Source organism: Girardinichthys multiradiatus, chromosome 15 (genome assembly GCF_021462225.1).
Source record: "Girardinichthys multiradiatus isolate DD_20200921_A chromosome 15, DD_fGirMul_XY1, whole genome shotgun sequence".
NCBI lineage: Eukaryota > Metazoa > Chordata > Actinopteri > Cyprinodontiformes > Goodeidae > Girardinichthys > Girardinichthys multiradiatus.
This window is the reverse complement of record NC_061808.1, coordinates 14,481,245-14,506,936: the sequence shown is the minus strand read 5'-3', so window position 1 is coordinate 14,506,936 and position 25,692 is coordinate 14,481,245. Positions and strand designations below refer to the sequence as shown.

At 39.0% G+C, this 25,692-nt stretch overlaps 1 protein-coding gene across 3 annotated transcripts in view; it reads right to left on the bottom strand.

The window, feature by feature from the left end:
* The window catches only part of LOC124882112 (pleckstrin homology domain-containing family G member 1), a 51,243-nt gene that overhangs the window by 3,601 nt on the left and 21,950 nt on the right, over window positions 1-25,692 (bottom strand). For all 3 annotated transcript variants that reach the window (XM_047388290.1, XM_047388289.1, XM_047388291.1), the window contains exons 3-16: window positions 19,357-19,457; window positions 16,323-16,392; window positions 10,404-10,450; window positions 8,097-8,247; window positions 7,625-7,756; window positions 6,462-6,644; window positions 6,284-6,379; window positions 5,846-5,932; window positions 2,870-2,903; window positions 2,680-2,772; window positions 2,528-2,589; window positions 2,259-2,450; window positions 2,030-2,149; window positions 96-1,902 (exon numbers count right to left, since the gene is read on the bottom strand). In XM_047388290.1, the coding sequence (XP_047244246.1) occupies window positions 96-1,902; window positions 2,030-2,149; window positions 2,259-2,450; window positions 2,528-2,589; window positions 2,680-2,772; window positions 2,870-2,903; window positions 5,846-5,932; window positions 6,284-6,379; window positions 6,462-6,644; window positions 7,625-7,756; window positions 8,097-8,247; window positions 10,404-10,450; window positions 16,323-16,392; window positions 19,357-19,457 (3,175 nt within the window). The remainder of the gene's footprint in view (window positions 1-95; window positions 1,903-2,029; window positions 2,150-2,258; window positions 2,451-2,527; window positions 2,590-2,679; window positions 2,773-2,869; window positions 2,904-5,845; window positions 5,933-6,283; window positions 6,380-6,461; window positions 6,645-7,624; window positions 7,757-8,096; window positions 8,248-10,403; window positions 10,451-16,322; window positions 16,393-19,356; window positions 19,458-25,692) is intronic.

The following is a 25,692-nucleotide window of genomic DNA, read 5'->3' as shown; positions in this document are numbered from 1 at the left end:
TCAAGAGAAATTGAAATTGGCACATGTACTGAAAGAGGCAGGTTAAAAAGAAAAATCTGATCAATTTTGTATATAAGATAAATGTTTCATGTTACCTATGGCTGCACCCCCTTGTTTTTTCTCCTCCAAGATGGCAGCAAGATCCTTCTGTTTCCTTTCTGTTCTGGCCCGACTGCAAGAGTCTCCTGGGTCCATGCTCCTCATTCGCAGCAGCTGGTTGGCCTTCTTGATCTTCTGGCTATATTGCCGGGCCATCAAGAACACACGGCTCTTTGTTTTGTCCATCAGCTCCAGGGAAAAGTCCACAGATTCCCCCAGCAGGAAAGATGAGGTTGCCAGGGGAGAGTCCAGACCCGCCAGTTCCCCTGGAAACAAACTTTGGAGGTCCTTCAGCGAGCCCTCTCTCGGAGCAGCATTCCGCTGCGGAAGCTCCACCAGATCGTCGTCCTCAAGGCGAAAGCTACCGCTGCTGAGGCGCGCCAGTCTGTTTCGGATGCTCTTTACTGTGCCTGGAGGGGGTTCTGGGGTGGCAGGAAGGTGGCGGGATGCAGGAGGAGTGCTGTGGGTGTCTTCTTCAGTGGTACTTTCATTTAGAAAGTCGGGAAGGTTAATGAGTGGGATGGTGAATGATGGTGTGGAAGTGACAGATGGGAATTTGGGTTTATGTGCTGGTGGACTTTTGTTTGCAGGACTGGCAGCTTGAGCAAAAACCACAGGGCAGCTTTTTGTAGGGCTGTTTTTAACAGACGAGACCTTGGGTGGATCATTGGAATTCACAGGGAATGCAGCAGGAAGTCGTTCAGCTTTTTTGGTGTTTTTCATGTAGTTTTCTAAGTCATTACAAAGCTCATCAACCACCTCAGACATCCGATCAGCTCTCTTGGAGTGCGGAGGAAAGATTTTAGATGCAGAGGGGGTATAATTTGGCTCCGAAGAGCAGAGGACAGGAAGGGATGTTTCAGGTTCTTCCTCTTTTCGGAAATTGAGTCTCTCTTTAGAAATAAACCCTCCAAGACTTTGAGCCAGGTCTTGCTCTGACGACAAATTGTCCCTCTCTTGTTTTTCTTTACTTCCTTCGTTCCTTCCCTTGAGCTCAGTTGACAGTGGCTCTCTGAAACAGATGGTGTCATATATATTTTCTTCGACTATCTTAAGATCACAGCTCCCATATGGCTTCACATCCTGTGTGGAGGACCGGTTGCTCTCTGACGAACTATCTGGTTCAATGAGAGACTCTCTGACCTTTGCCGCACTTTGTTCTCTCGACATCTCTTTCTGTGTCTGACTTTCACCTGGGTCCCTCCTGATTAAACCCATGCTCCTCAGGTCCTCATAGCTGATGTTATCATATACATTTTCGATATCATCTATTGTCAGCTGCTCAGCTGAGGAAGATCCAGATATGTCATTGCTGGATGATTCAGTGTGAATTACTTCCAAATTGTTGTGGCCATTCTCGTTGTCCGCTGGTCTTTCCCGAGCCTCTGTAGCCTTCTCTCCTGCACTGCTCGCCCTCCTTAGGACTCTGCTGCCATCAGCAGGAGGGTCAACTTGAACTGTGGGCACCTGTTCAACATGCCAGCTGCAGGGCCGGGCTGCTCTGGGTGACGAGGGGGTCTCCAGTCTCTCGGAGGGTGTTTCTGGCTCTGGTGCGCTTGGCTCTGTGGGGACAAACATTTGGTAGATGTCCTCATCCTCATCGTCTGGCTGCATTGTTCTCTGGCGGGTGGGGAACATGGCCCTACGAGCCTGGTGATCAGCCCAAATGTTCCTCACTGAATGATCAGTTTCTTTCACGGTTACAGAGGGGACTGGGGAGTCTGGAGGTTCCTCCATCACACGAGGGGTCCTCAGGAGTGGAGGGTGGTGACTTCCTTCCCTTACTAGAGATTCCCTGGCTCTCTGAGTTAAAAAGAAATGCAAAAATAATAAGTGGTACATGCGGCTTACGCAATCTGAAGACAGAAAGATGCCCTTCAAATGGATGCCAATACCAAATAAGCATTACAGCTTCGAATTAATAGCACACCTGCAGGTCCGAGGCACTCATGTTAAAAGCTTGCCACTGCTCTATGCTGTCAACAGACGCCTGAGGGTTCAATCTTTTTCTGCTGCCCTTGCCAGGAACTTTCAGCCTCCTTCCACCTCCCTGAACAAATAAGTTCAACTTGTTCACAAGAAAAGTTGGGCACCTTTTAATGAATAATTATCAGAAGACAAGTGTACGTTCATTCTGCTTTCAGCTGGCATAAACTCACCAGAACGCCATCATCCTCATCGTCAGCATCCTGCTGATGCGACTCATCCCTTTCCTCCCTGTCGCTGTGTTCGTAGTGATCTCCAGGGTCCAGGGACTCCTGTGATTGGTTAATCAAGCTTCGGCTGCGCCCTATAGTGCCCAGAGCCAGCTGGGACACAGGGGACAGCAGGGTAGCACCTAGACTGGTACGCTGCGAAGAAGAAGGAGCAGCATGTTTAAATATAATTGAAAAAATAAAACCAGTGACCGTTTTTGGCTATTACTCACTTTTTCACCATCGATATTGGCAGCGTTCTGCTTTGCATTCTTCAATAATTTGGAGAGGGGCTCTGGGAATATAGTAAATAACATTTATAAATACCTCTTACAGTTTTCTTTGGATAACCGTCTTAAGTTTAGTAAATCATGTAATTTCTCACCTTTTCTGCGTCCTCGACGTGGAGTGGGGCCTTCCTTGGTTTGAAGGAAGTCCTTCTTCTCACCATCAGGGCTGTAGTGAAACCCAGGATGGTCTATACAAAAAAACAGCCACACACAACCAAATAATTAATATTTAATATTGTTTATATGTCGCAGCACTACATGAACTTCATGGAAACTAGAACTTACGTTTTGCATCCATCTCCAAAATGGCTTGTTTGGCCTGAAATTTAATAACATGGATCAGAAAAAAAGTTACTTTATTTTAAAATCAACAAATGGCTTTCTTACACTAGGTGGCGCCGCATTACAGTCTTAATTTGTTTTAGCTTTAACATTTAACAAGCAGTCAGTAACGAACAGTTATGAAGTTAATAAAATTGCAGTTGCCACACAACAGTATTCAAACCCCTTGAATGTTTATACAGTTTTTTACATTACCACCAGAAACGTCAGTCAGATGTGATGAAGACCACAACTGAACATCAATTTTCAAGTCTTGTCACAGATTCTCAATTGAATTTAAGCATGGACTTTGACTGGGCCATTCTAACACATGATTATGCTTTTATCTTGATTGCTTCATTGTAGCTCTAGCTATTTGTTTAGAGTTGTTCTCCTGCTGGAAGGTGAACCTCCACCCCAGCCTCAAGTCTATTGCATTTTATAATAGGCTTTCGTCCAGTATTTATCTCCATCCATCTTCCAATCAACTCTGATTAATTTCTTTGTCTTTGCTGAAGAAACCCACCTCCACAGCAAGATGCTGCCTCCACATTGATTCGCTGTGAGGATGGTGTTTTCAGGGTTGGTGAATCAGTTTGGATTTTTATTTGTAAAAAAAACCAAATTTAAATTGTGTATCCTTTACCTTCAACTTCCCAGTTATGCACTATTTTGTGCTGTTCTACCCCGTAAAATACTAAAGGTACACACTGAGATTTGTGGTTGCAATTTGAGAAAATATTAAAAAGTTCAAGAGGAATGAGTATTTTTGTAAGGCACAAAATTTTACTACGGAATGCAGTATTACAGGTCCTTCTCAAAATATTAGCATATTGTGATAAGTTCATTATTTTCCTTAATGTCATGATTAAAATTTAACATTCATATATTTTAGATTCATTGCACACTAACTGAAATATTTCAGGTCTTTTATTGTCCTAATACGGATGATTTTGGCATACAGCTCATGAAAACCCAAAATTCCTATCTCACAAAATTAGCATATCATTAAAAGGGTCTCTAAACGAGCTATGAACCTAATCATCTGAATCAACGAGTTAACTCTAAACACCTGCAAAAGATTCCTGAGGCCTTTAAAACTCCCAGCCTGGTTCATCACTCAAAACCCCAATCATGGGTAAGACTGCCGACCTGACTGCTGTCCAGAAGGCCACTATTGACACCCTCAAGCAAGAGGGTAAGACACAGAAAGAAATTTCTGAACGAATAGGCTGTTCCCAGAGTGCTGTATCAAGGCACCTCAGTGGGAAGTCTGTGGGAAGGAAAAAGTGTGGCAGAAAACGCTGCACAACGAGAAGAGGTGACCTGACCCTGAGGAAGATTGTGGAGAAGGGCCGATTCCAGACCTTGGGGGACCTGCGGAAGCAGTGGACTGAGTCTGGAGTAGAAACATCCAGAGCCACCGTGCACAGGCGTGTGCAGGAAATGGGCTACAGGTGCCGCATTCCCCAGGTCAAGCCACTTTTGAACCAGAAACAGCGGCAGAAGCGCCTGACCTGGGCTACAGAGAAGCAGCACTGGACTGTTGCTCAGTGGTCCAAAGTACTTTTTTCGGATGAAAGCAAATTCTGCATGTCATTCAGAAATCAAGGTGCCAGAGTCTGGAGGAAGACTGGGGAGAAGGAAATGCCAAAATGCCAGAAGTCCAGTGTCAAGTACCCACACTCAGTGATGGTCTGGGGTGCCGTGTCAGCTGCTGGTGTTGCTCCACTGTGTTTTATCAAGGGCAGGGTCAATGCAGCTAGCTATCAGGAGATTTTGGAGCACTTCATGCTTCCATCTGCTGAAAAGCTTTATGGAGATGAAGATTTCATTTTTCAGCACGACCTGGCACCTGCTCACAGTGCCAAAACCACTGGTAAATGGTTTACTGACCATGGTATCACTGTGCTCAATTGGCCTGCCAACTCTCCTGACCTGAACCCCATAGAGAATCTGTGGGATATTGTGAAGAGAACGTTGAGAGACTCAAGACCCAACACCCAACACTCTGGATGAGCTAAAGGCCGCTATCGAAGCATCCTGGGCCTCCATAATACCTCCGCTGTGCCACAGGCTGATTGCCTCCATGCCACGCCGCATTGAAGCAGTCATTTCTGCCAAAGGATTCCCGACCAAGTATTGAGTCCATAACTGTACATGATTATTTGAAGGTTGATGTTTTTTGTATTAAAAACACTTTTCTTTTATTGGTCGGATGAAATATGTAAATTTTGTGAGATAGGAATTTTGGGTTTTCATGAGCTGTACGCCAAAATCATCCGTATTAAGACAATAAAATACCTGAAATATTTCAGTTAGTGTGCAAAGAATCTAAAATATATGAATGTTAAATTTTCATCATGACATTATGGAAAATAATGAACTTTATCACAATATGCTAATATTTTGAGAAGGACCTATATATTTAAAATGTCCTGGATTCACTAAGTTGTAAGTTGTTTTTTTCTTTTTAACCATGAATTTCAATCCACTTCAACTATATCATATTTTTTATACACATTACTCTTGATCTTGATGAACAGGTTCAAAGCAATATTAGTCATACACAATATATGTATAACTTTTTTTATCCATCCATCTTTTATACCCACTTCTTCCAAACTGAGTCGCGGGACAGCTGGTGCCTATCTCCAGCAGTCTACGCATGAGTGTACACCTTAGACAGGTCGCCAGTCCATTGCAGGGCAACACACAGGACAAACGACCATGCACACACCCATTCACACCAAATGGCAATTTAGAGAGACCAATTAACCTAACAGTCATGTTTTTGGACAGTGGGAGGAAGCCGGAGTTCCCGGAGAGAACCCACGCATGCATGGGGAGAAAATGCAAACTCCGTGCAGAAAGACCCCCTGGCTGGGAGTTGAACTGAGGACATTCTTACTCCCTCAGTCTGCAGTGAGCTCCTCTCACCTTGGCTGGAATTTTTGCCGGATGGTTTTCAAGTATGAGCCTTTTAAGGTGCAAGATCCACATGCGCTTGTCTTGCTGGGATTTGGCCTGAGGTTAGAGCAAAAAAGCATTGTTAAGAAGATTATGTCATACATGAGCTTCAAATGCAACAGGATTCCTTTAGAATATGGCTTCTGCACATCAAACAATTATTTTTCAAATGAATGCCCAAAACAGAGCAGTTAGGTAATAACAATGTCTGCCTTTAGCCATTAAACACTAAACATGTCTGAGCAGCTCATTTTAATGAGTCTGAATGCTCTAGAAAACAATAGGAAACCTGCAAACAATCCTCACACTTTCTGGCTGTTGCACAATGCTGCCAGTAGCTACAAAACATTTCCAAACAAGTAATTACAATCAAATTGACGTCTGCATCTGGATGCAGCGTTGGTGTACCTGGACTGTGTGCTGGAGTTTGGGATTCTTGTAGTGAAAAACACTGAAACTCAACGGCTCTTTAGGAATAACCTCCACCAACATAAGGTTGCAGCACTGGAAGAGACAAACAGAAAGCTGTATTAGAATTGTAGCTATAAAGCAGAAAACCCCTGGTACTTTAAGTTGTTCAACTGACCAAAATGTGAGCCTTATATGTGTAGGTTTCTTCTCGTTTCTTGGTAATCAGCAGCAGTTTGTCAAACAGGAAGAGTGTTCTTTCATTCTTGGCTCGCTGCAGACGAAATGTTCCTTCGAGAACTAACTCTCCGTAGCCGATCAGATCCGGGCCCTTCCAGTTGGTCAGGAGGCTTTGAATTTCCTGCAGCAAGGACACAGATAGCAGTTAAATAATAATGTTTGTTTTGACACAAAACAGGAAGAGCTATTATATAATCGGAATGAAAATAGAAAATTTCTAGACTGTTTCTACACTGAACAGGCTTGTTCTATAAAATGATGATCCTAAAATAATAATAATTTTTTCCCACCTCTCATTTAAAGGTAGAAGTTGATGTTTTTTGCTAATTGTTTTCTAAAAATGAGCCCTTATGTCTATATTTAGAGCTTTGACATGAAATACTGAACGGCCATTAAAACACAGAAGTTAACATAACATTAGGAGATACACCAGTAAAATGGCTAATTTTTCTCTGAACGGCTCTGAGTGGGGATCAGCATACTAAATACACAGAAATCTGAATTCTTCCCCCCAAACGAAGTTCATTAAAACTATGAAAACATTTTGGGTTTTTAAATGCATCAATCAACAGCATGAACTTAGAATCACTTTTTTAAGTTTAGACAAAAGAATCCTGAGGCACAGATGCTTTATAATGCATACATTGCAATATTCTTTGAACTGCCCTTATTTTTGTTGAATTCAGAATTACTGCCTTTAACTTTTTATGCTTTATTTTCCTTAACAATAATCTAAATCAGTCAAAACTGGAGTTACCAGGTCAGACCTAAAAACAAAACTTGAAATCGGCATCAGCCAGTAAAAGCCTGATCAGTGCATTTCTGTCTAAAGCCCAACAAAAACTAAATATATATATTGTGTGTCGATAAAGTGAATGTTTTTACACATTCCTGCAGTCCTCCAGACTATCCTGTCTCCCAAAACAGAAGAAATGTTTTTATCCTTTTATGTCGTTTTTTTATGCAAGGCCATCATTAGGAGGATGTCTTGCGTAAGATATTGGGAAGATCAGGGCAATGGTGGTGAGTCCACATGACTGCTTAGGAGGACACAAAAAGAACTATCCCTTTTAAGTCAAGAGTGCCTTGGAAATCTTTTACCTGCAGCCTGACAGCGTGCTCATGTTTCCTCTTCATGTCGTTGATGTGCCAGGCCACTCTCTGCATGGTGTCGATGGCTTCCTGCACCACCTCGTAGGTCTCTGTGTCCTTTTCCATATGGTTTGCTATCTCCTGTACCAACACATACAAATGAGCTTTAAGTTAGGAAATGCATGCATGCATGCACATACACAGGAATGCTCACTCATTTTGTGGTTATAAAAAAAGGGGATACAACATGGGCATCCACAGGAACAGTCACACTGAGCACCATATGCTAGAACATTTGGCTCCTCCAACAGAGCCGTGTTTGAAGCCGAGTCTACTCGACATTTGCATTGATATGGATAAAAAAACATTAGATTGCAATTGCAAGTTTGCCCCTGCTCTAAAAAAGATGATTTTTAGTTTTTTGCACGTCATTGTGTGTGTATGTATGTGTTTAAAACTGACAGCTGGCAGACAGACGTACATGCAACAGGAGGTGGTACTTAAGGATCCGCTGCACTGGCTTGAGCAGGTAGGAACCCAGGGGTAGGGAGTGCCTCAGAGATTCCTGGCGCTCGCGGAAAAACTTGGCCAACGCCTTGTTCCTCATGCACTCTGTTAGCACAGCCACTGACCTGTGGAGATAAAGCTCAGTGAATTAGATGGGGAAGGCTGACAGCGAGCTGGAGGAATTAAGCTTTTGTGTTCTCTGAGTGACAATCCAAAAAAAGAAAACTTCTGTTGACTGAAAATGTTTTCCTAAAAAAACACAATAGGAGGATGTGTAAGATAATGTGACAAAAACAATGGTGTTCAAATTTCAAACAATGAAATAATAAAGCATTTAAAATGTACCTCTTTTACCTATATGCATGTATTCTTAAAGCATCATTGAGAAATTCAAGGAAAACAATACATGGCTTTCTAAATGTTTTAATAACAAATATTTGAAAAGCAAGTGTCTTCTTCTGCACTACTGGTTACACTGGATTTCAATAAGAAGTATTAGAGTAAAGGTGGCTGAATACAAATGCACGCCACACTTTTTAGATGAATATTAATAAAATAATTGAAAATCACTTCATAATTACATGCTTTTGTGTTATGGTTTAGCGTCCAATCCCCAAAAAATCCATTGAGGTTGGTGGTTTTATACTACCTTGTTTCATCGTGCAATACAATGACCTTCAAACATAGTCAGATAAATTTATTTCTGCACTTCTCCACTGACTGTATATAAAAGGTATTGATTTTCACAGCCAGATTTTAGTTTATTTGTGTGACACGTGCCAAATGCTTTTAGGTTTAGCCAACCTAAACTAAATTTTGCAACTCATTCCCCTGACACAGCAATTCTTTACAAACTTGTAACAACCAGATTTAATGCTTGGCGGAGCTGGTTTGCTGTCCGACCTACAGAAGAATAAAAAGCTTTTTCAGCACATTGGAAAAAGACAGAAAAAGACAGTTGTGAACTTGCCTTATTCTTTTGCGCCCTTTGTGTGTGTGTGTGTGTGTGTGCGTATGTGCATGTCTGCATGTCTAAATTCCAGTGCAGCTCAAACACAGGCCTCACATTGTTCTGGAGGAAACCCGACCTTAGAGATCTCGATGGCCGTGATGCATTCACAGCCATAGTGAGCATGCGTTTATGTGCAAAGCGTCTCCTTGTGTGTGACCTCGGCTAGGGTCACCAGCTGTGGGTGGATGTGGGAGAAGGCCAATCGTAAACAGCTGATGACAGCATACAAATCAGCATTTAATTAGTCAGTCACTTGCAGGCATTGTCCTGTCATGTGCTTTTCTTAGTGAAAAGATTTGCCGCCCGAGGAGAAGGTGTGTCAGACAGGAGCCGTTTGTCAGAGCATAAAAAATGACCTCATGTTTCAGATTGATTTGATCACTCACAACGTACACACTGACAGAAATATACCCCAGATTATTCCTCCCAGGTGTCCCAAGGCACTGCAAAACTTGTACATTGCAGAATAAAACATTAACAGCATCAGGTACGATAGGGTGACAACTTTAATACCCAGTCTGTCAGCGTGTGAGCTGTAACAATTAGAGAAAGGAGGAAAATAAACTGGAGAAAGCAGGAAGGAAGGCGGAGAAACCCTGAGGCACATCTGACGGTAGACACTTTGACTCCTGCTAAAGAAGGCCTCCAAAGAGTGTGTCAGCTTGTCAAAGAGGGGTCAATGTAATTCACTGAATGGCCTACACAATGGAGCTAGGTGAGACGCTGGGAAGACTGCATGTGTAGGTGAGGTGAGGATGAGATCTATACAATAAGCCTTAGAATGTGCAATGTCTCAGACATAAAAAATAGATGTCTCAGAACATTTCTAGGAGGGGGATGAATTTGAGAAAAAAACAAATTCTACAAATTAAATAAATGTAGAAAACACTTTTGGATGATGTTCATAAATGTGGGAGTGCCTTCAAATAGAAGAATGTCTGATGGAGCAATGCTATTTCAGACCTGGAGTTCATTATTAATTGGAATGAAAAGAAACCTGTAAAACTTATATGTTTGCCTTTCAAATACTGCCCATATTTAAACACTTGCAGTATAATAGCCAGTATCAAACAAACTTCAACTACTATTTGCTAAATCATTCCAATATGACAAAAATTAATATATAATACAAATTCCTCAACTTGTTTAAGCAAAACATGAGATGCTAATGGGAATTACAAATAGTTACTTTTTGAATTTCCTGCAGTAGCTAGCTGTGCTGCATACCAAACAATAGCTTTTACCGAAACAACAAAAACAATAGCTTACCGTGGATAGTTAGTGCAGTACTGGGTATAAATGTGAAACTCTTCACTCTGTAAAAAAACATAACATTAGCAAATGAACTTTTGTAAATATGCAACAAATAGCCAGATCATAATCACTAAATATTCATCGGAAATGTGTTGGTTCAGAACAGTTTTTAGGATCTGAGCTGAAGCTGACGGGAATCAGCTCGTCAGTAAAAATCCAAATCTTGGACAATGGGGAGTTTTTGACACGATTATGCATTTTGGGGGATTTGGAATTTAGCCTCTGGACAAATCAAAGTCTTGACCAAAATATATTTGGATATTGCACAAAATAACATCCAGAAACATTTGGGCACTGACACCCTACTACAGTTGTTAACTTTGTCGAAAGAGTGAAAGAATGACTTGTTCAAATCCAAATTGGGTAAATATTTAAGAAAATCCAGCTTTTTCTTTTCATGGTAGCAAATGTCTGAAAGCATCACCTTAATTATACATAAATAATCACAAAGTCAAGAATCCTTTAAAGGCAATAGATGCATATCGTCTGGAACTAATGGATGTCACCAAAAACTCAAGTTTCTTCCTATGAGATATTGTACAAGCCTGCATTGTATTAACCGTTATCTTGTTCTGTTCAATAGTCAAAATGTCGTTCATCTCTTACAAAGATTGACAGAACATTTAGTGTTTATTAAAAAAAATTCATTGCATTTGTTGAATGTTTCAGGTTATCCACCCTGTGTAACCTACAGACATTTCACTGTTGTGCACGAGACTCAAAAATGGCATCTTCACCATCAATTTGCTAAATGCCTGCTGAAGTGGCATTTTACATTATTTCATGTCTTATTTATTATAAAATGAATTGAACTGCACATTATCTCAAAATATTATTGTGGACTGATTATACAATGACAATAAAAGCTGGACAGGTCCTTTGCCTTATTGATAGTAAACTCTTTGCTCGTAAGATCGTAAGCGTCGCCAAGCCTCTTCTATTCTACTTTTCTTTTTGTTAAATATCACCTTCACAATCCTGATGTTTTCCACAGGTTTAGAATTTGTGGGTAACCTATTGGCATAAAGATATGCCACTACCGTTTTCCATGAACACCCTGGCCTTGTGCATGTTTTTTTTTTCACCAAAGCAATTCTTTAATTTGGACACACATATTTCTTTGCTTTCTCTTGTGGGAGTCCATCTTCTTTTTATTTAATTATGAGCATCTTATTTTTCTAACACTGGGAGCCTCTTTGACTGAATATTTTGAGGTGAATGTAAAATCCAAATGACTCACTCATAATTATCTCTATTTCTTATGACTGACTGCAGTGTCAATGCCAAAGCAATGCCATTGAGTTTTAAGCCTACAACAATAAACTGTTAAAGCAGTGAGGTAAACGTAAGCTCTGCATTTATGAGTTTGTATTGTTGTTGCTATGCAATATTTAATAGGAAAATGATTTAATGAAAACAAAAGCCAGTGATGTTTCTCTGGGACAGTTTACCACAAACGTAATGTAATCAGCAAAGAAGAATTTAAACATGATAAAGGGTTTGCTTTGTTTCCCATCAGCATCAGTGTGTCTTATCTTATTTAATGGCTCTGTGCTTGGCAACATTGCTTTTGGTATTTATGCGGTATTGCTTTTGTTAAAGTTGTGCGATCTGCAATATTTATGCCAATTTTATTTTGAGATGTACAGAGAACTTGGCTGGTGACTGTAATAGGTCAAAAAAACGTACATTCCTCCAATCAGTGAATGCACCACACTAAGCGCTGCTAGGTCTCTTTGACAACACCACTATTCGGTGTGGATGCTATTACTGAGGGAAGAAGATTCAAAGTAAGGCATTTTAGTGTCAATTAGAAAAGTCAGAAAGAGCACAGAGATATAAGAAGCAGATTTCTGAGCTCCTAATGCAAATAATTAATGTTTAAAATTGGCTATAAAAATCCAATTGGTGCATTATTTTTTATAATGTTTGTACTAAATATACCTTTTGTTTTAAGATGGTAAACACTACTTCTAAGTTGCTGAGCTAGTGAACAAGATGTGTCTATATAATATTGTGCTGTTTATCACAAATTTTACATTAACTGAAGCTAATTTCAGCTTGGATGACAAGCTCCTTATTTCATGTTTACTGCCCTGCACAGCATGAGCTTGCATACAAGGCCTCCACTCTCCTCTGCTCACTCATCCTAACTAAAACTCGTCCTTGTATCTTATGATTAACAGAGCCTCTAGCCTTTAATTCTCAGTTTATCCCAACAGCTCTGAGCGGGCGGATTAAATTACCCCTCATTCCTCATCGCTGCCCCTTTAACTGATACATTGTCCCACCTTGCATACCTCTCTGAACATCAAAGACATCAGGGCAGCGTGACTTTATCAAAGCTGGAAATAAGATATTTTTAGGTTCATCTCCACATTAGCCAGGATTTCACTTTATTTCTGTTTATGCAACACATCTTTTCCTGAATGATTATTTATCGACATTTTCCACTGTCTTTGTCCATGTTCTCTTTGAAGCTTTCAGTTAATTTTCTCTCTCTTGCAAAACTAAGAGTCAAAGTCTCTGGTAGTTCTTCTGCGTGTGTGTGCTGAGCAGAGGAGTGAGCAGAATGCAGGACGTCTGGAATCAACATTAACACAAACACGGGGCAGATGATAGAAGCTACTTCTAGTCTATGTACACATGCACACATACAAAGCAAACTGACAGTTATGAGCATCTAATCCACAGTAAATTTGCATTTTCAGACATCAGCTGTGTGCAAATACTTGAGTTGTATCTCTAATTTAATCCAATATATCCAAAGTAAAGTATATAAACAAAGTATTCCACCAAACTATACTAAGATAGGAACTCAGATTCTTCTGAGGTGTTAGCCTGAGGTACTCCGTGGGAACCTTCCTAAATTAAAAAGCAGAGCTCCTTCTTCCGCCTCCTTCTCATTGTCTCCGGCATGCTGCCTCCACAGACCGGTCCTAAACACAACCAGATGTGCCACCATTGAGTTCTGATGACAAACACTCCTCAATACACACTCTTAACATCCCTCTGCAGCTACAAACACAAGACCGCAAAGTACATAAGCAGCCCTATGGAAACAAATTCTGCAAAGTTTGCATGCGTGCAGACACTGAGATGCAAGGCAAACACATCTGCAGAGACTCTTTGAACCTAACCAGTTCACCAGTGGACCTTGGAATAACTCGCATCTGTAATACACTTCCCTTTTTAGAAATATATACAAGCCATGGTAAATCATATAATCACTACATGCTGATTCTTCATGTTAGCGTTCTGAACACTTGTGTGCAGCTGGTATACATATAGAAAATGAGCCATCTTCCTTTGCAGCATAAAGAGACAAATTATATAGAGCGAGTTTGACTTGTTGGAGCTGAAGCCAGTAATCACTACCAAGGAAAAACAAAAAAAGTTAATGCTGGTTCACAGCCCACTCATCACTTTAATAACAAAGTAATAAAGCCCAAGGTTTTGCCAGAGCAATGATTTCTCAAGAACAAACCGATCAAAGTGAGTCAGCAAGTAGGCAATGAACATTGTAAATCAGGAAAAAAAAAAAGTTATAGCTTCTTGTGTAATTGTTCTCTTTGTGCTTCTATCAGTATGTAGCAGCCCATGCAACACTTTAAAAGACTTACTGCATGGCACAGTGAGGAGGGTCAAACACGAGAGAACATAAGGATATAAAAAAAAAAACACTTATCTGGGACGAATTTACAATGACATCCATGTCTTCAAAATCTTTCCTGGGTTGTGATTTTTGGCTGTTAAAACCTGAAGATAAATGTGCATGTATGGTTTTCCAGGTCTTAGCAACCATTCTTAAATTATCATTTGGTAATAAAAACAAACTCTGTTACAAGACATCAGTCTGGAAAAATATGAAGCCATACACACATAGAGCAGCAGCTCTCATTACCACACAATGTAAGAGACAGTCAGGGATGACTAAGTACTTGCAGAAGCTGAGATTCATTTCTCCAGACCAAAATGACAAAGCCATACAAGCTACCATACAAGTTACCAGATCTCTGGAAGTCTAAGTAAATGTATTAAAATGTTTTTTGAGAATGTATGTTTTAGTATATGGGTTCCTGTGTAATTTTAAGGTCTAAATTCCTTACTTTTACAGGAAATGTTCAGCATTTTTACAAGTATAAATGCAAAGATTTCAAAAACTTACAGAAAGTTTTTAACTCAATCAGTTAAAGATTTTTCTAATGATAATTACTAATTTCATGACTTGATAATGAGAGTACATATATATTTAATATAATCGTCTCATCTCGAGCAAAAGAGATGCATAGAGACAACTTTCAGGCGCTGCTACTCAAACAAACATTTCAAATGACTGAAACTAGGATGGCTAAATATAGCAATGCATATGATTTGAGCAATAAATTCAGTCAAATGGTAAACAGTTATTGTAAGTAATAGCTATCTAGTTATTGTGTTATTATCTATTAGTTATTATGTTAAAAAGCATTTGTTTATATGTTCTGTTTTCACTTTTGATATGTTATGATCGAGGGTGTCGTGATCTTGCGACGCTGTTAGGTTTAGGAAACTGTGGCTAAATTAGTGGCTAGAACAAAAACTTCACAAAATCAACTTATTTGGAAAACATTGCATAACATGGTGTATATTTGAGCAATTTTAACAAAGGTTAATGTGTTCAGCCAGGGAGAATGTTTAAGAGAGTAAGCCAATAAAGCTTGCATATGGAGTTCCTCAAGGCTCCGTTCTTGGGCCCTTCAATAAAACTTTATTTGTAGAGCACTTTCATTTAGATAAGTGTAATGCAAACAAAATGATCAACCTAAGTAAAAAAAAAAAGAAAATTAATTAAATCAAACAATATCAAAGGGTAAGGAACTGAACAATTAGTTATATGCCAGCTAAATGTAGTGCAGATACTTCAGATGCTTTGTAACAATCGGTTGATTTGAGAAGGGTGGTGACAGTCTTTCATTTCACCCTGACCCAATCTCACTCCTGACTGAAGCAACTTTTAACACCACAAAGATACGTTTTTTTGTTTTAATGATCCACATTGCAGTGGCTGAAAAGGGAAAAAAAAGTCAACAGCTTCTGACTCATATTTGGTCCAGTAAGTAGAACACTTATCTGGAAGCAAAATATTACCACAACATTTTTCACTCTGACAAGTCATTTTGAGAGTTCTTGTAGCATTAACCAGTGTCCAACAAGACACAGGATCTCTGTGTGGTTGTTTGTTTTTGGATTTCAGCTAATTATCCAAAAAGTGGTGTGGGCTACAAAAACAAACCCAAGTGTTTCTACAACAGCTGCTGTATTTTGGGAGTTTATGATGCTGGATGGGTGTTTCTCTTTTTTTTGTATTTGGTCAGACAGTGGCTCTGTGGTTGTGGGGGCAATTTGCAGTATGGTAGGGAGGGAATGTAATATGTTTAGGAGGAAGTGCTGGAATGCAACACATTATCATGGGACATGATCATGCAATTATTTCTGTGGGATCTAGACAAACGAAAAGTGGGTGTGGAAGAACAGCTGAACCACATGAACATAGGGATTCTTGAAGCAGAGTTGCTCAAAGAAGCACTACTATTTATCAACTTTTTTTTAAAAAGATGACTGCATTCTGAACAATGGCTAAAAGTCCTCTGAAGCTGTTATTGCTCCCCTGCTCCAGATGAAGCAAAGTCTCACCTCCAAACAAACCCTAACTTAACAGAACCTTAAATTAAAACCAAAGCTACACTGTAAAAGTGGATAATCTGACAGAAGGCAATTGCTGAACCATAATTTACTCCTTAATTAAATACATTTAAAGAGCCTCCACAACTAAAAACTGAGATGTGAATGATGATAAAGAGAAAGGGGAAAAAGAGACATGACCATGTTTACCTTGGATACAAAGCACTCTGCAATGGCCACAGGGTCTGCATTGCACTTCTCCAGTTCATGAAGAAGGTCCCTGAAACAGATGAAGGAGAAGTCAGAAACCAACTGTGCACACCAGTCTTTTCCTGGTTCTATAAACTTTAAACTTCCAAACAGTTTCAAGAGTAAGAGTGCAAGAAGGTCTTATGTCACCTGATATTAAAGAAATAAGAAACTTCCATGTTTTCACAAAGTTAGCTCCCATGTGTAGCTCTGTATGGGCATATTACTGCACACTGAGGAAAATGAACCGCTGTTGAGGTTATTGTTTTGTGGCTAAAGCATGAGGCCATCACGACCGATTGAAACTACTTTAACTCCTCCTTTTATAGGCCAGTTTGTGTGCAGCTGCCGAGAAATGAATAGGTAGGATAAAACGTTTGTGTCTCCAGACCACCGTGGGTGATGCTCAACTCGCCACATCTTCTGGATTTAGAACTCACAAACACACAAAAAACATATAGTAAACAAACCTGATTGCTGATGGAAAGCTATAGTTAGAAATCAGTGAACACCTCAGCCAAGGTTCTCTGGTAGCTGGGCATTGTTTGTGGAGCCAGAAAGAGAAGAGAGACTCAGGGTGTCTTTATGTAGCAAAGATGTTTCCAAAAGCTAACTCTCATGTCAGTCTAAATCAGGTGCCATATTATTTTTCTCTGAAGCATCTCAAATTGCTTTTTTAAAATTTAGATTCTGACAAAGTTAAGCTATTTTAGACACTGTCAAAAATTGGTAATTGTTGTTTAGTTTTGGCTAAATTAACAATTAAGGCGCTGAAGTGGAACACGTTATATACTCAGGCGTCTAACACTTTTCCGGATTCATGTGAAAAGTAACCTTTAACAGGAACAATGAAACCCGTTTGAGGTCTGTTAGGATTACCAATATTTGCTCTTATCTAAATACAATAATAATACAAGGTTTTAAAATATTTTTACTACTTTTTGCCATGTCAAAAGTTTACATACACTTCTTTTGTATTTTTTAAGGGTCATTCTAAGACGCTGACCTTATTGTCCTTAAGCCACTTTGTAACTAATTTGGCTAATTTGAACTTCACAATGCAGATAGTGTTTTCAGGCTTGCAAGCCTTTCCCTTGTTATATTGCTTTTCAATTAATTGCTTCTTCAACACTGAGTGGCCTTTTAGCCCATGTTGGTACAGAACTCACTGTGAATCATGACACACTTAACAGTGTCAGACAGAATTTTAGTTTAGTTCTGGGCTTTATATGTACATTTCATACAAACATTTCTGGAAAGGAGATGACCACCTCCTTCTTAGACGGCATGATGGATGTCTGATTGGTTGTTCTACCGGTGTATAATTATTTGAACAGATGAAAGTGGCTCCTTCAGGGATTAGGAAATTATAACCAAGGGGATTCAGACTTGGAGAGGTTCAAAATTCACTTTCTACTGTCATGGCTGTTTTTATTTTCCAGTGATACCATAGGAAACCAAGGACGCAGTGTATTTAAGGTAAAATACATCCACAGTGGTGCCTCCAAGCTATGGCATCTGGGCTTTTCCTAATTGTTTAAAGGCATAGTAATCTTAGTGTGTGCAACAACTGGACTGAAAAAAAAATCTAAAACAAAATCTCAAATAGAAATTATTTTGATAATCCTAACTGACCTAAATCAGAAAAAGGTTAGACTGTCTTAATGCCAGATGGTGAGCATAAAAAGGTTATCCTCCTTTTAGTAAGTTGAAACAGTGTGGTGGTGGGGCAGTGGTAAAGCACACAACCCAAGTACAGAGGCTACAGTCTTCGATGCAGCAATTACGGATTCAAATCCGGGCGTTGACCTTTGCTGCATGTCTTACCCTCTCTCTCCACCCCCATTTCCTTTCGGTCATCTTACAAAATAAAGGCCTCTACTGTCACAAAATAAAACAAAACAACAACAACAACAAAAAACTAAGTTGAAACATATTTCTACAAAAGTCAATAAGAATACAAAATCCAGATAAGTGAACATATGCTGTAAGGATTGCATGAAAATTATTGCAAAAACCTAGAATTCAAAATGCTATAATACATTAAATCTACTCTACAAAGAATTCTTTTTGATAAACATAGCCACTGTTTTCTCATACATGTGTTAGAAAAAGTGTGAAAATACACTTACTTTATGGATCTGCACGCTTACCACTTATTGCCAACTTCCAATACCTGTATCAATATCTTTCATCAAATTAATAATTAAGAAATTAGGAATTTACTCAACAGAAAAATATTTAAAGTTCTGTACAAAAGCATTTTTGGTCAATGCAGCCAGATAGTTTTTTAATCCTTGCAAAGTAGTGTTTATTTTCTTAGGATTTCTGAAGGCCTTTTGAAATGTCAGTTTGAACAGTGGCAATTTTGTTTTGTTTTTATGGTCCAGTAGTTGACCATTTATACATAATTGTAGTTATTTTGTTTGTTCTTTTTAGATTGAACTCTCCTGATTCTCTGTCATCCCACTTGTGAATAATGGAGGAATTAACTGCTGTTGGGTTCACATAATACAGACAACTTAAATAACCAAAATTAAACTGGATCTTTACTGACAAATGATGCATTTTTCAGGTCCTGTGTTTGAGTTTTCTCCTATTTCTTCAAGACATTACTTTCAGATACCGTTTGTCCTCCACTTGCTCACTCTACTCATTTGTTAAACACAAACTGCATCGACATGCTTTAACAGTATTGGAAGACTTCACAGCAGTGACTAAATAGAAGCTAATGTTCAAATAGAAAGCTAAAGACACCATCACTGCACAGTGATGTGGTTCCACTCTAGACAACCATCAGTTTGACACAATAAAGACAGACCAGAATGCTTTTCTTCCAACATATCAGAATTTTAAGGTGGTGCAGACTTTGTCAACTAGTCGGCCACTGAGGACACTAATACCACAAGATTCAGGGATATCAACCAACCTCTGTTTTTCTTATACTTTCTGACTCATTGTTAAGATTAAATCAGCTTTTGTTTGTATACAGCACCTGTTAAAGTGGTAGATGTCCTGGATGTTGCCGAACAGCGAAGCTTTATCCTCTGAGCTCAGGGCCAGTCGAGACTGGTTACTGATGCACTCCAAGTAGTCCTGTAGAGAGAAAGAGAGAGAGCAGTCAGGAGAGAGACTATAAACAGTGAGGCTCACATCTTGATTCACTTTACTGACTTTATTTTTCAGGTTTTCAGTCTCCCCCTATACATACTTTGCACTGCCTTAGACAAAGAGGAAAGCATCACAATAAAAATGTTCAAAAAAGCTAAAGTTCCTTCTGTAATGTGAGCTTTACAACCACCTGGCTGTCCGATGTTCCACCAACAATTACAGCTAATAAGGTAATAACTCCCTAATCTGGTGTAAATCACTCTTGAATTGTCCCCTCACTTTCTTCGTCCAAAAATACCAACCTTTTATCACAAAATTGTTCTCTTTCCTTATATTAAATTGTGAGAAAAAGACTGTAATCCAAAATAACTCTGTGAAAGCTTTCTAAATCATTCCTTAGTCTCTTTTAAAGTTAAAAGCCTGCTCACTTTTTTGTTTTGTGTAAACAGCTTGATAAAGAGATAGTGCAGGTTATTATGTCACTGCAAATTAGTTTTCTGCTGTGAAAGACAGGTTTAACATGAGTCTATTAGAAAAACAGGTATATGTAAGCTTGGGAGGATTTCACTCAGCACACCTTATCGCTGCCTAAATTTCATCTATTACCGATGAGTGCTGATATGTGTATGAACGGTGTTTAGACAAAAGCCTCCAGCCTCTGTCTGCCCTGCATGTAGAAAGTGAAACACAGAGAAACAAAGACAGGTTAAATATTTATATTTGCATTTGGACTGTCTACCTCAAAACAGAATAATTCACTGAAAACTAGATTAACTGCTGCATAATTGTTCATTCTGGTTCAACCATTTCTTGTATAAATATCTACTGAAGTTCACCATGTTGTTCGTAATTCAAAATAGTTTATAGTAATTGCTGTAATGTATTTCTTTATAAGAATAATCTGTGTCTCTTATATTGATATAAGAGACTGTGAAGAAAGATGTAAATTTACATGTATGTCAATTTACATTAAGGTAGAAGAGAATGACTTATGAGTCAGTAAAAGAGAGAAGACACATAGAAGTATAAGTTACCATTAGGAAACATACAGGTGTTGACTAAACTAAATCAGAAGTGATCACTAATGTAGACTTTACATAGTGATATTAGTCAGATAGTACAGATATATTCAGAGTAAACTTCCACTGTCTGCTCACTTCTGTTAAGTGTATATGAAATGTCTGTCTCAGTCAGAACTCTGATGGCATCTGTTACTACAGGTTTGAGTTCATCCCAGAAACAAGTTACAGTCATAGGTCACACCTACACACACACTTAAGTAATCCCAATGATGCGCTGGAATCACATACTGTATCAACTCGACACCAATTCTGAAACCAGACCAAGCCTGAAACTACCCTACAAAGATGTTACAACACTCAGAAAAAGGAGGAAAACAAGGGTGTCCTGAACCTTCACAAACGCCCAGTAAAAATTTTATTACATACAGCTAACTTTATATGATACAAAGAAGAGGGAATGTCAGGGAGTTTTCCTATTTATTCTCTTCAATCTGTTGACTTTATTTCTATTCTGATGGTCTAGCTTGTGTTCCTGGTGCTCTTTTGTTTGTCCCTTATTATCATGAGCAGCTGAACATCAGTCCTTTCATCTCTTTTTGTTAAGGTGAAAGGACAAAAATCCATACAATCATTCACTACTCTAAGAGTAATAACACTTTTCTTAAGCATCTGCTACTATTGTCCTGATGCAAACTGTTTTTGGTGAGAAAAACTACAACATGTCAAAGACACCTTTTAAAGAAGATTCTGCATGTGTGCAGAACTGGTTAATAATGATGGCAACAACAATAGAGCCAGTTTATTCACAGCTGCACTAATTATCCTATCGCAATACCAATGTGTACAATACTACAATCACAAAATACTGCTTGAATGCAATATTTTGCAGGAAATTGGATGGATGGATGGATAGATGCAAATTCTGGATGCCTATACTTTAATGGGTCATTAAATTAACTTTCACTGCCCTCAAGGCCCATACTTCCTGCATATTCTTAGTGTCTGCAATGGTAAAGTTCACAAAGACCAGTTACATTGCGATGAAGAGAAAGAAAAGAGTCAGGAAATATGGCTTAAATTGAAAAATTATCTGAAAAACTATGATTCATGAAAACTTATTCCACTGTTATCAATGCGAAAAGCTCAAAAACAAGACCATGTTCCAGCTGCAGGAATATTTGGTTAGGTAAAGTCACGTAAATTTTCATACCTGAGATGGAAAATAATTTTTACATCAAAACCCTAAACAAACTTTATAAAAATGGAGCAAAGTGAAAAACAATAGCTACAATTGCATGTGGAGGATGTTTTTCCATTGCATCTTGATCTGTCATTATCGTTGATATCATTATCACCTATAGGCAATGCACTGGTATTCCACTATTTTGTTGTAGATTTCACTGAGCTTGTGGACTCAGAAATAATTTGCTAAATCGTAAAAAAAAAGTAAAAACAAAAATATTATTAAAAAAAAAACTGGAGTAATGCAGTCTTTATAAAAAAATGTGAATTTATGTCCATAAATTTATTTTTATATGGTGACTGTTATTGGAACTAAATGCTGTACCCTGACCAGAATTCACCATGAATCTAAGAACTAAAAGAATCAACCTTATATAGCGAGACTGAGAGCTGGAGGCTCATTCAGTCCATCCTGACAAAATGAGCACAATGTCCTGATCCAAGGGTTTGAGTTATAGACAGAAACATTGGAAATCCACCTACGGGCAGGCTGGTGGCTATGCTACAGGTCGTGTTAGCAGGTCATTTTTAGGATTTGTTGACTTTCAGCAGTAATGTGTAAGGTGATGCTTTATTAGCCACAGGGTTAGGGATCTGACCCGGCCTGACCTGCTCATATCATGCTCTGCCTCACTGAGCTCAACAAAGCTTAGCGTTCAGATCAGCACATGCACACACCTTAAGGTTCACTCCCTTCTCTGAGCATCAGACATGACAAGTACAAACCTGATTCTTTCATGTGTTAACCATTAACCTCGAACAAGTCTTTACCCAAATATAACCTTAACGCTGCATCACAGTAGGAAGTTATTACTCCACAAAATGCAGAGTGCAAACAACTAAATCTCCCCGCTCCAGTATTTTCACAGACCAGGAGATTATTTCCAAATAACCTAGTCCAAGTCTGAAATTGAAAGGAGGGGAAGGAGGGAAAAATAAGATCCAAACAATTTCTAAACATTTACTTTGTGTTGGTGATGGATTGATCTGATTACACATAATAGTTGAGCCAAGAAAAGGTGGTCATGGAGAGGCGACAAGACAACAAAATACACAGCATAGTAGCTTAAACACCACAATATCATTATAGCTGAGAAAATACATTAAAAGAGATATTTAAAATCTTTAAATGCATCTAGAAGAAGGGAAAAAAAGCAAAGTGAGCAACAACAGTCCTGCTGACAGATGATACACAGGTGAACGCAGGGGAGCCTGGGTAAATATTTGTGTTGAGGCTGTCACACCCTCTTCCTTTGCAGGAAGCATTTTGGGCAGAGGGATTACTGAAACACAGGCTGTGGGACAACTCACACAGGCCAATTTGTGGTGTGTGGGTGTGTGTGTGTCTTGTTTTTCACTTTGCTACAAGAGTGAAGAAAGCTCTGGTGAAGAATTTGCTGCTCTGCCATTTAAGAGCAGCTGCTGGGTGGTCGGATCATCTAATAGCTAGAGGTGGTCTGTGGACCAAAAAGCAAGAAGTTTTCTCACAATATTGGGATTTTACATAAAAGCGCATATGTGGAAGGAAAATGATAGATGGTTTTGCAAAAACCTTTTAAGAAATAAAAATCTAAATGTGGCAGGCATATGTCTTTAGATGTTACTCTGATACCTTAAAATAAAATCCGATGGAATCAACCACCTTCCTAAGCCATCCTAATGGGAGAGTCTGCCTATGTGTAATCTAATCTCCGTAAAAGACAGCTGTTTTGTGTTAGAGAACATTAGTGAACAAACGCATCATGAAGATCAAGGAACACAGTTCAATCACTTGACATGACAACCACCACTCATGCAATCCATACATCTGGTCTTTATGAAAATAAGGCATGAGAAAAGCTATTGTTGAAAGAAAGCCAGAAAGAATTGTCCCAGTTCTGCCAACAGCCATGTAGGGAACAAAGCAAACACATAGGGGAAGTATCTTTAGTCAGATGAGAACAATCATTTTGGTCTAAAACTAAATACTATGTGTAATAGACAACTAACACTAACACCATACTGTGAAACAAGGTGGTGCCAGAATAATGCTAAAGGAGTAATTTTCTTCTGAGGGATAGAAAAGCTGGTCAGAGTTGATGGAAAGATGGATGGAGCAAAATCAGTTTGAAAATATGTGCAAAGTTGTTGGTTCTACATAGTATTGATTCACAGAAGCTAAAAACTAATGCACACACCACTTTATAGGATTTTTATTTTTATAATTAGGCAATATTTTCCACTCTAAAAATCTGCACTACTGTAGTAGCAACTTGGACAAGCTGCTACTACAGAACTACAGGCCTATCTCAAACCTCCCCTTCATCAGTAAGATTATTGAAAAAGCTGTGTTTCAACAGTTAAACAACTTTCCTTACAACGACCAACCACTTCGATGTCTTCCAGTCAGGTTTCCGTGCTCACCACAGTACAGAGACTGCTCTTGTCAAGGTGTTCAATGACATCCGTATAAATGCAGACTGTGGAAGAACCACAGAGCTGGTATTATTGGACCTTAGGGCAGCTTTTGATACTGATGATCACTCCATTTTATTAGAGCGCCTGGAAAACTGGGTCGGCCTTTTTGGTACAGCACTCAATTGGTTTAAATCCTACTTGAAGGACAGGGACTTTTTTGTGTCAGTAGATAACTTTACATCAGAGAGCACAAAAATCACATGTGTCGTTCCCCAAGGATCCATCTTGGGGCCCCTTCTATTCAATATCTACATGCTCCCCCTAAATCAGATTTTAATAAACAACAAAGTAAGTTATCATAACTATGCAGACGACACACAGCTATACGTTACAATGTCACCAGGTGACTATGAACCCATTGAAGCGCTGGATAAATGCTTAGAAGAAATCAATGCATGGATGGGTCTAAATTTTCTTCAACTGAATCAAAACAAAACTGAAGTAATAATCTTTGGACCAAAGGAAGAGCGTTTAAAAGTTAGCACACAGCTTCAGTTAATACAGCTAGAAACCAACAATCAGGCTCGAAACCTGGGTGTAGTGATGGACTCAGACCTGAACCTTCAGAGGCACATAAAGACAGTAACAAGGTCGGCCTTCTATCACCTAAAGGAACATCTCCAGGATTAAAGGACTAATGTCTCAGCAAGACCTTGAAAAACTAATTAATGCGTTCATCTTTAGTAGAATTGATCACTGCAACGGTGTCTTCACAGGTCTGGGTAAAAAGTCAATCAGACAGCTGCAGTTGATCCAGAACGCTGCTGCCTGCGTCCTCTAAGAAAGTGGAGCACATAAACCCTACACTGGCTCCCTGTAGCTCAGAGAATAGACTTTAAAATACTTCTGTGTATCAACCACCCAGACCTCTCAGGTCTTCTGGCTCAAATCTACTCTGCATACCCAGAACCAGAAGCAGTTTGGAGAAGCAGCTTTTAGTTCTTGTGCTCCACTAATCTGGAATAAACTCCCAGAAAATTGTAAAAGCGCCAAAACCCTTAATTGCTTTAAATCAAGATTAAAAACCTCTTGTTTAGAGTGGCCTTTGACTATGCCATCTAAGCATAATTAGTTACGTTTTCAGTCCAATTTTCCTTTCATTTTCTTATCCATCATTCTATTCTCTTTTTTTAATGACCTCTGTTTGATTTTCTGTATCATTGTAATGTTTTTCCTTATGTACAGCGCCTTGAGTGCCTTGTTGTTGAAAAGCGCTATATAAATAAACTTAACTAATTTGTGTTGTTCTGTCACATAAAATCACAATATAACACATTGAAGTTTGTGGCTCTAACAGGACAAAACAATTCAGCAGTGGAAACACGAAAAGATTCTAAGTAAATGGTTGTCAGCTCATGTCATGAGCCAAGTATGGAGGTGGAAGCATGACTTATAGGGGTGAGGAGAAAATGTTGGATTTTGGTCATTTTAGATCAATTAGTAGCAATAAACCACACTATGTTTATGTAGAAAACAGTGTATGTTTAAAGTCTGCATTC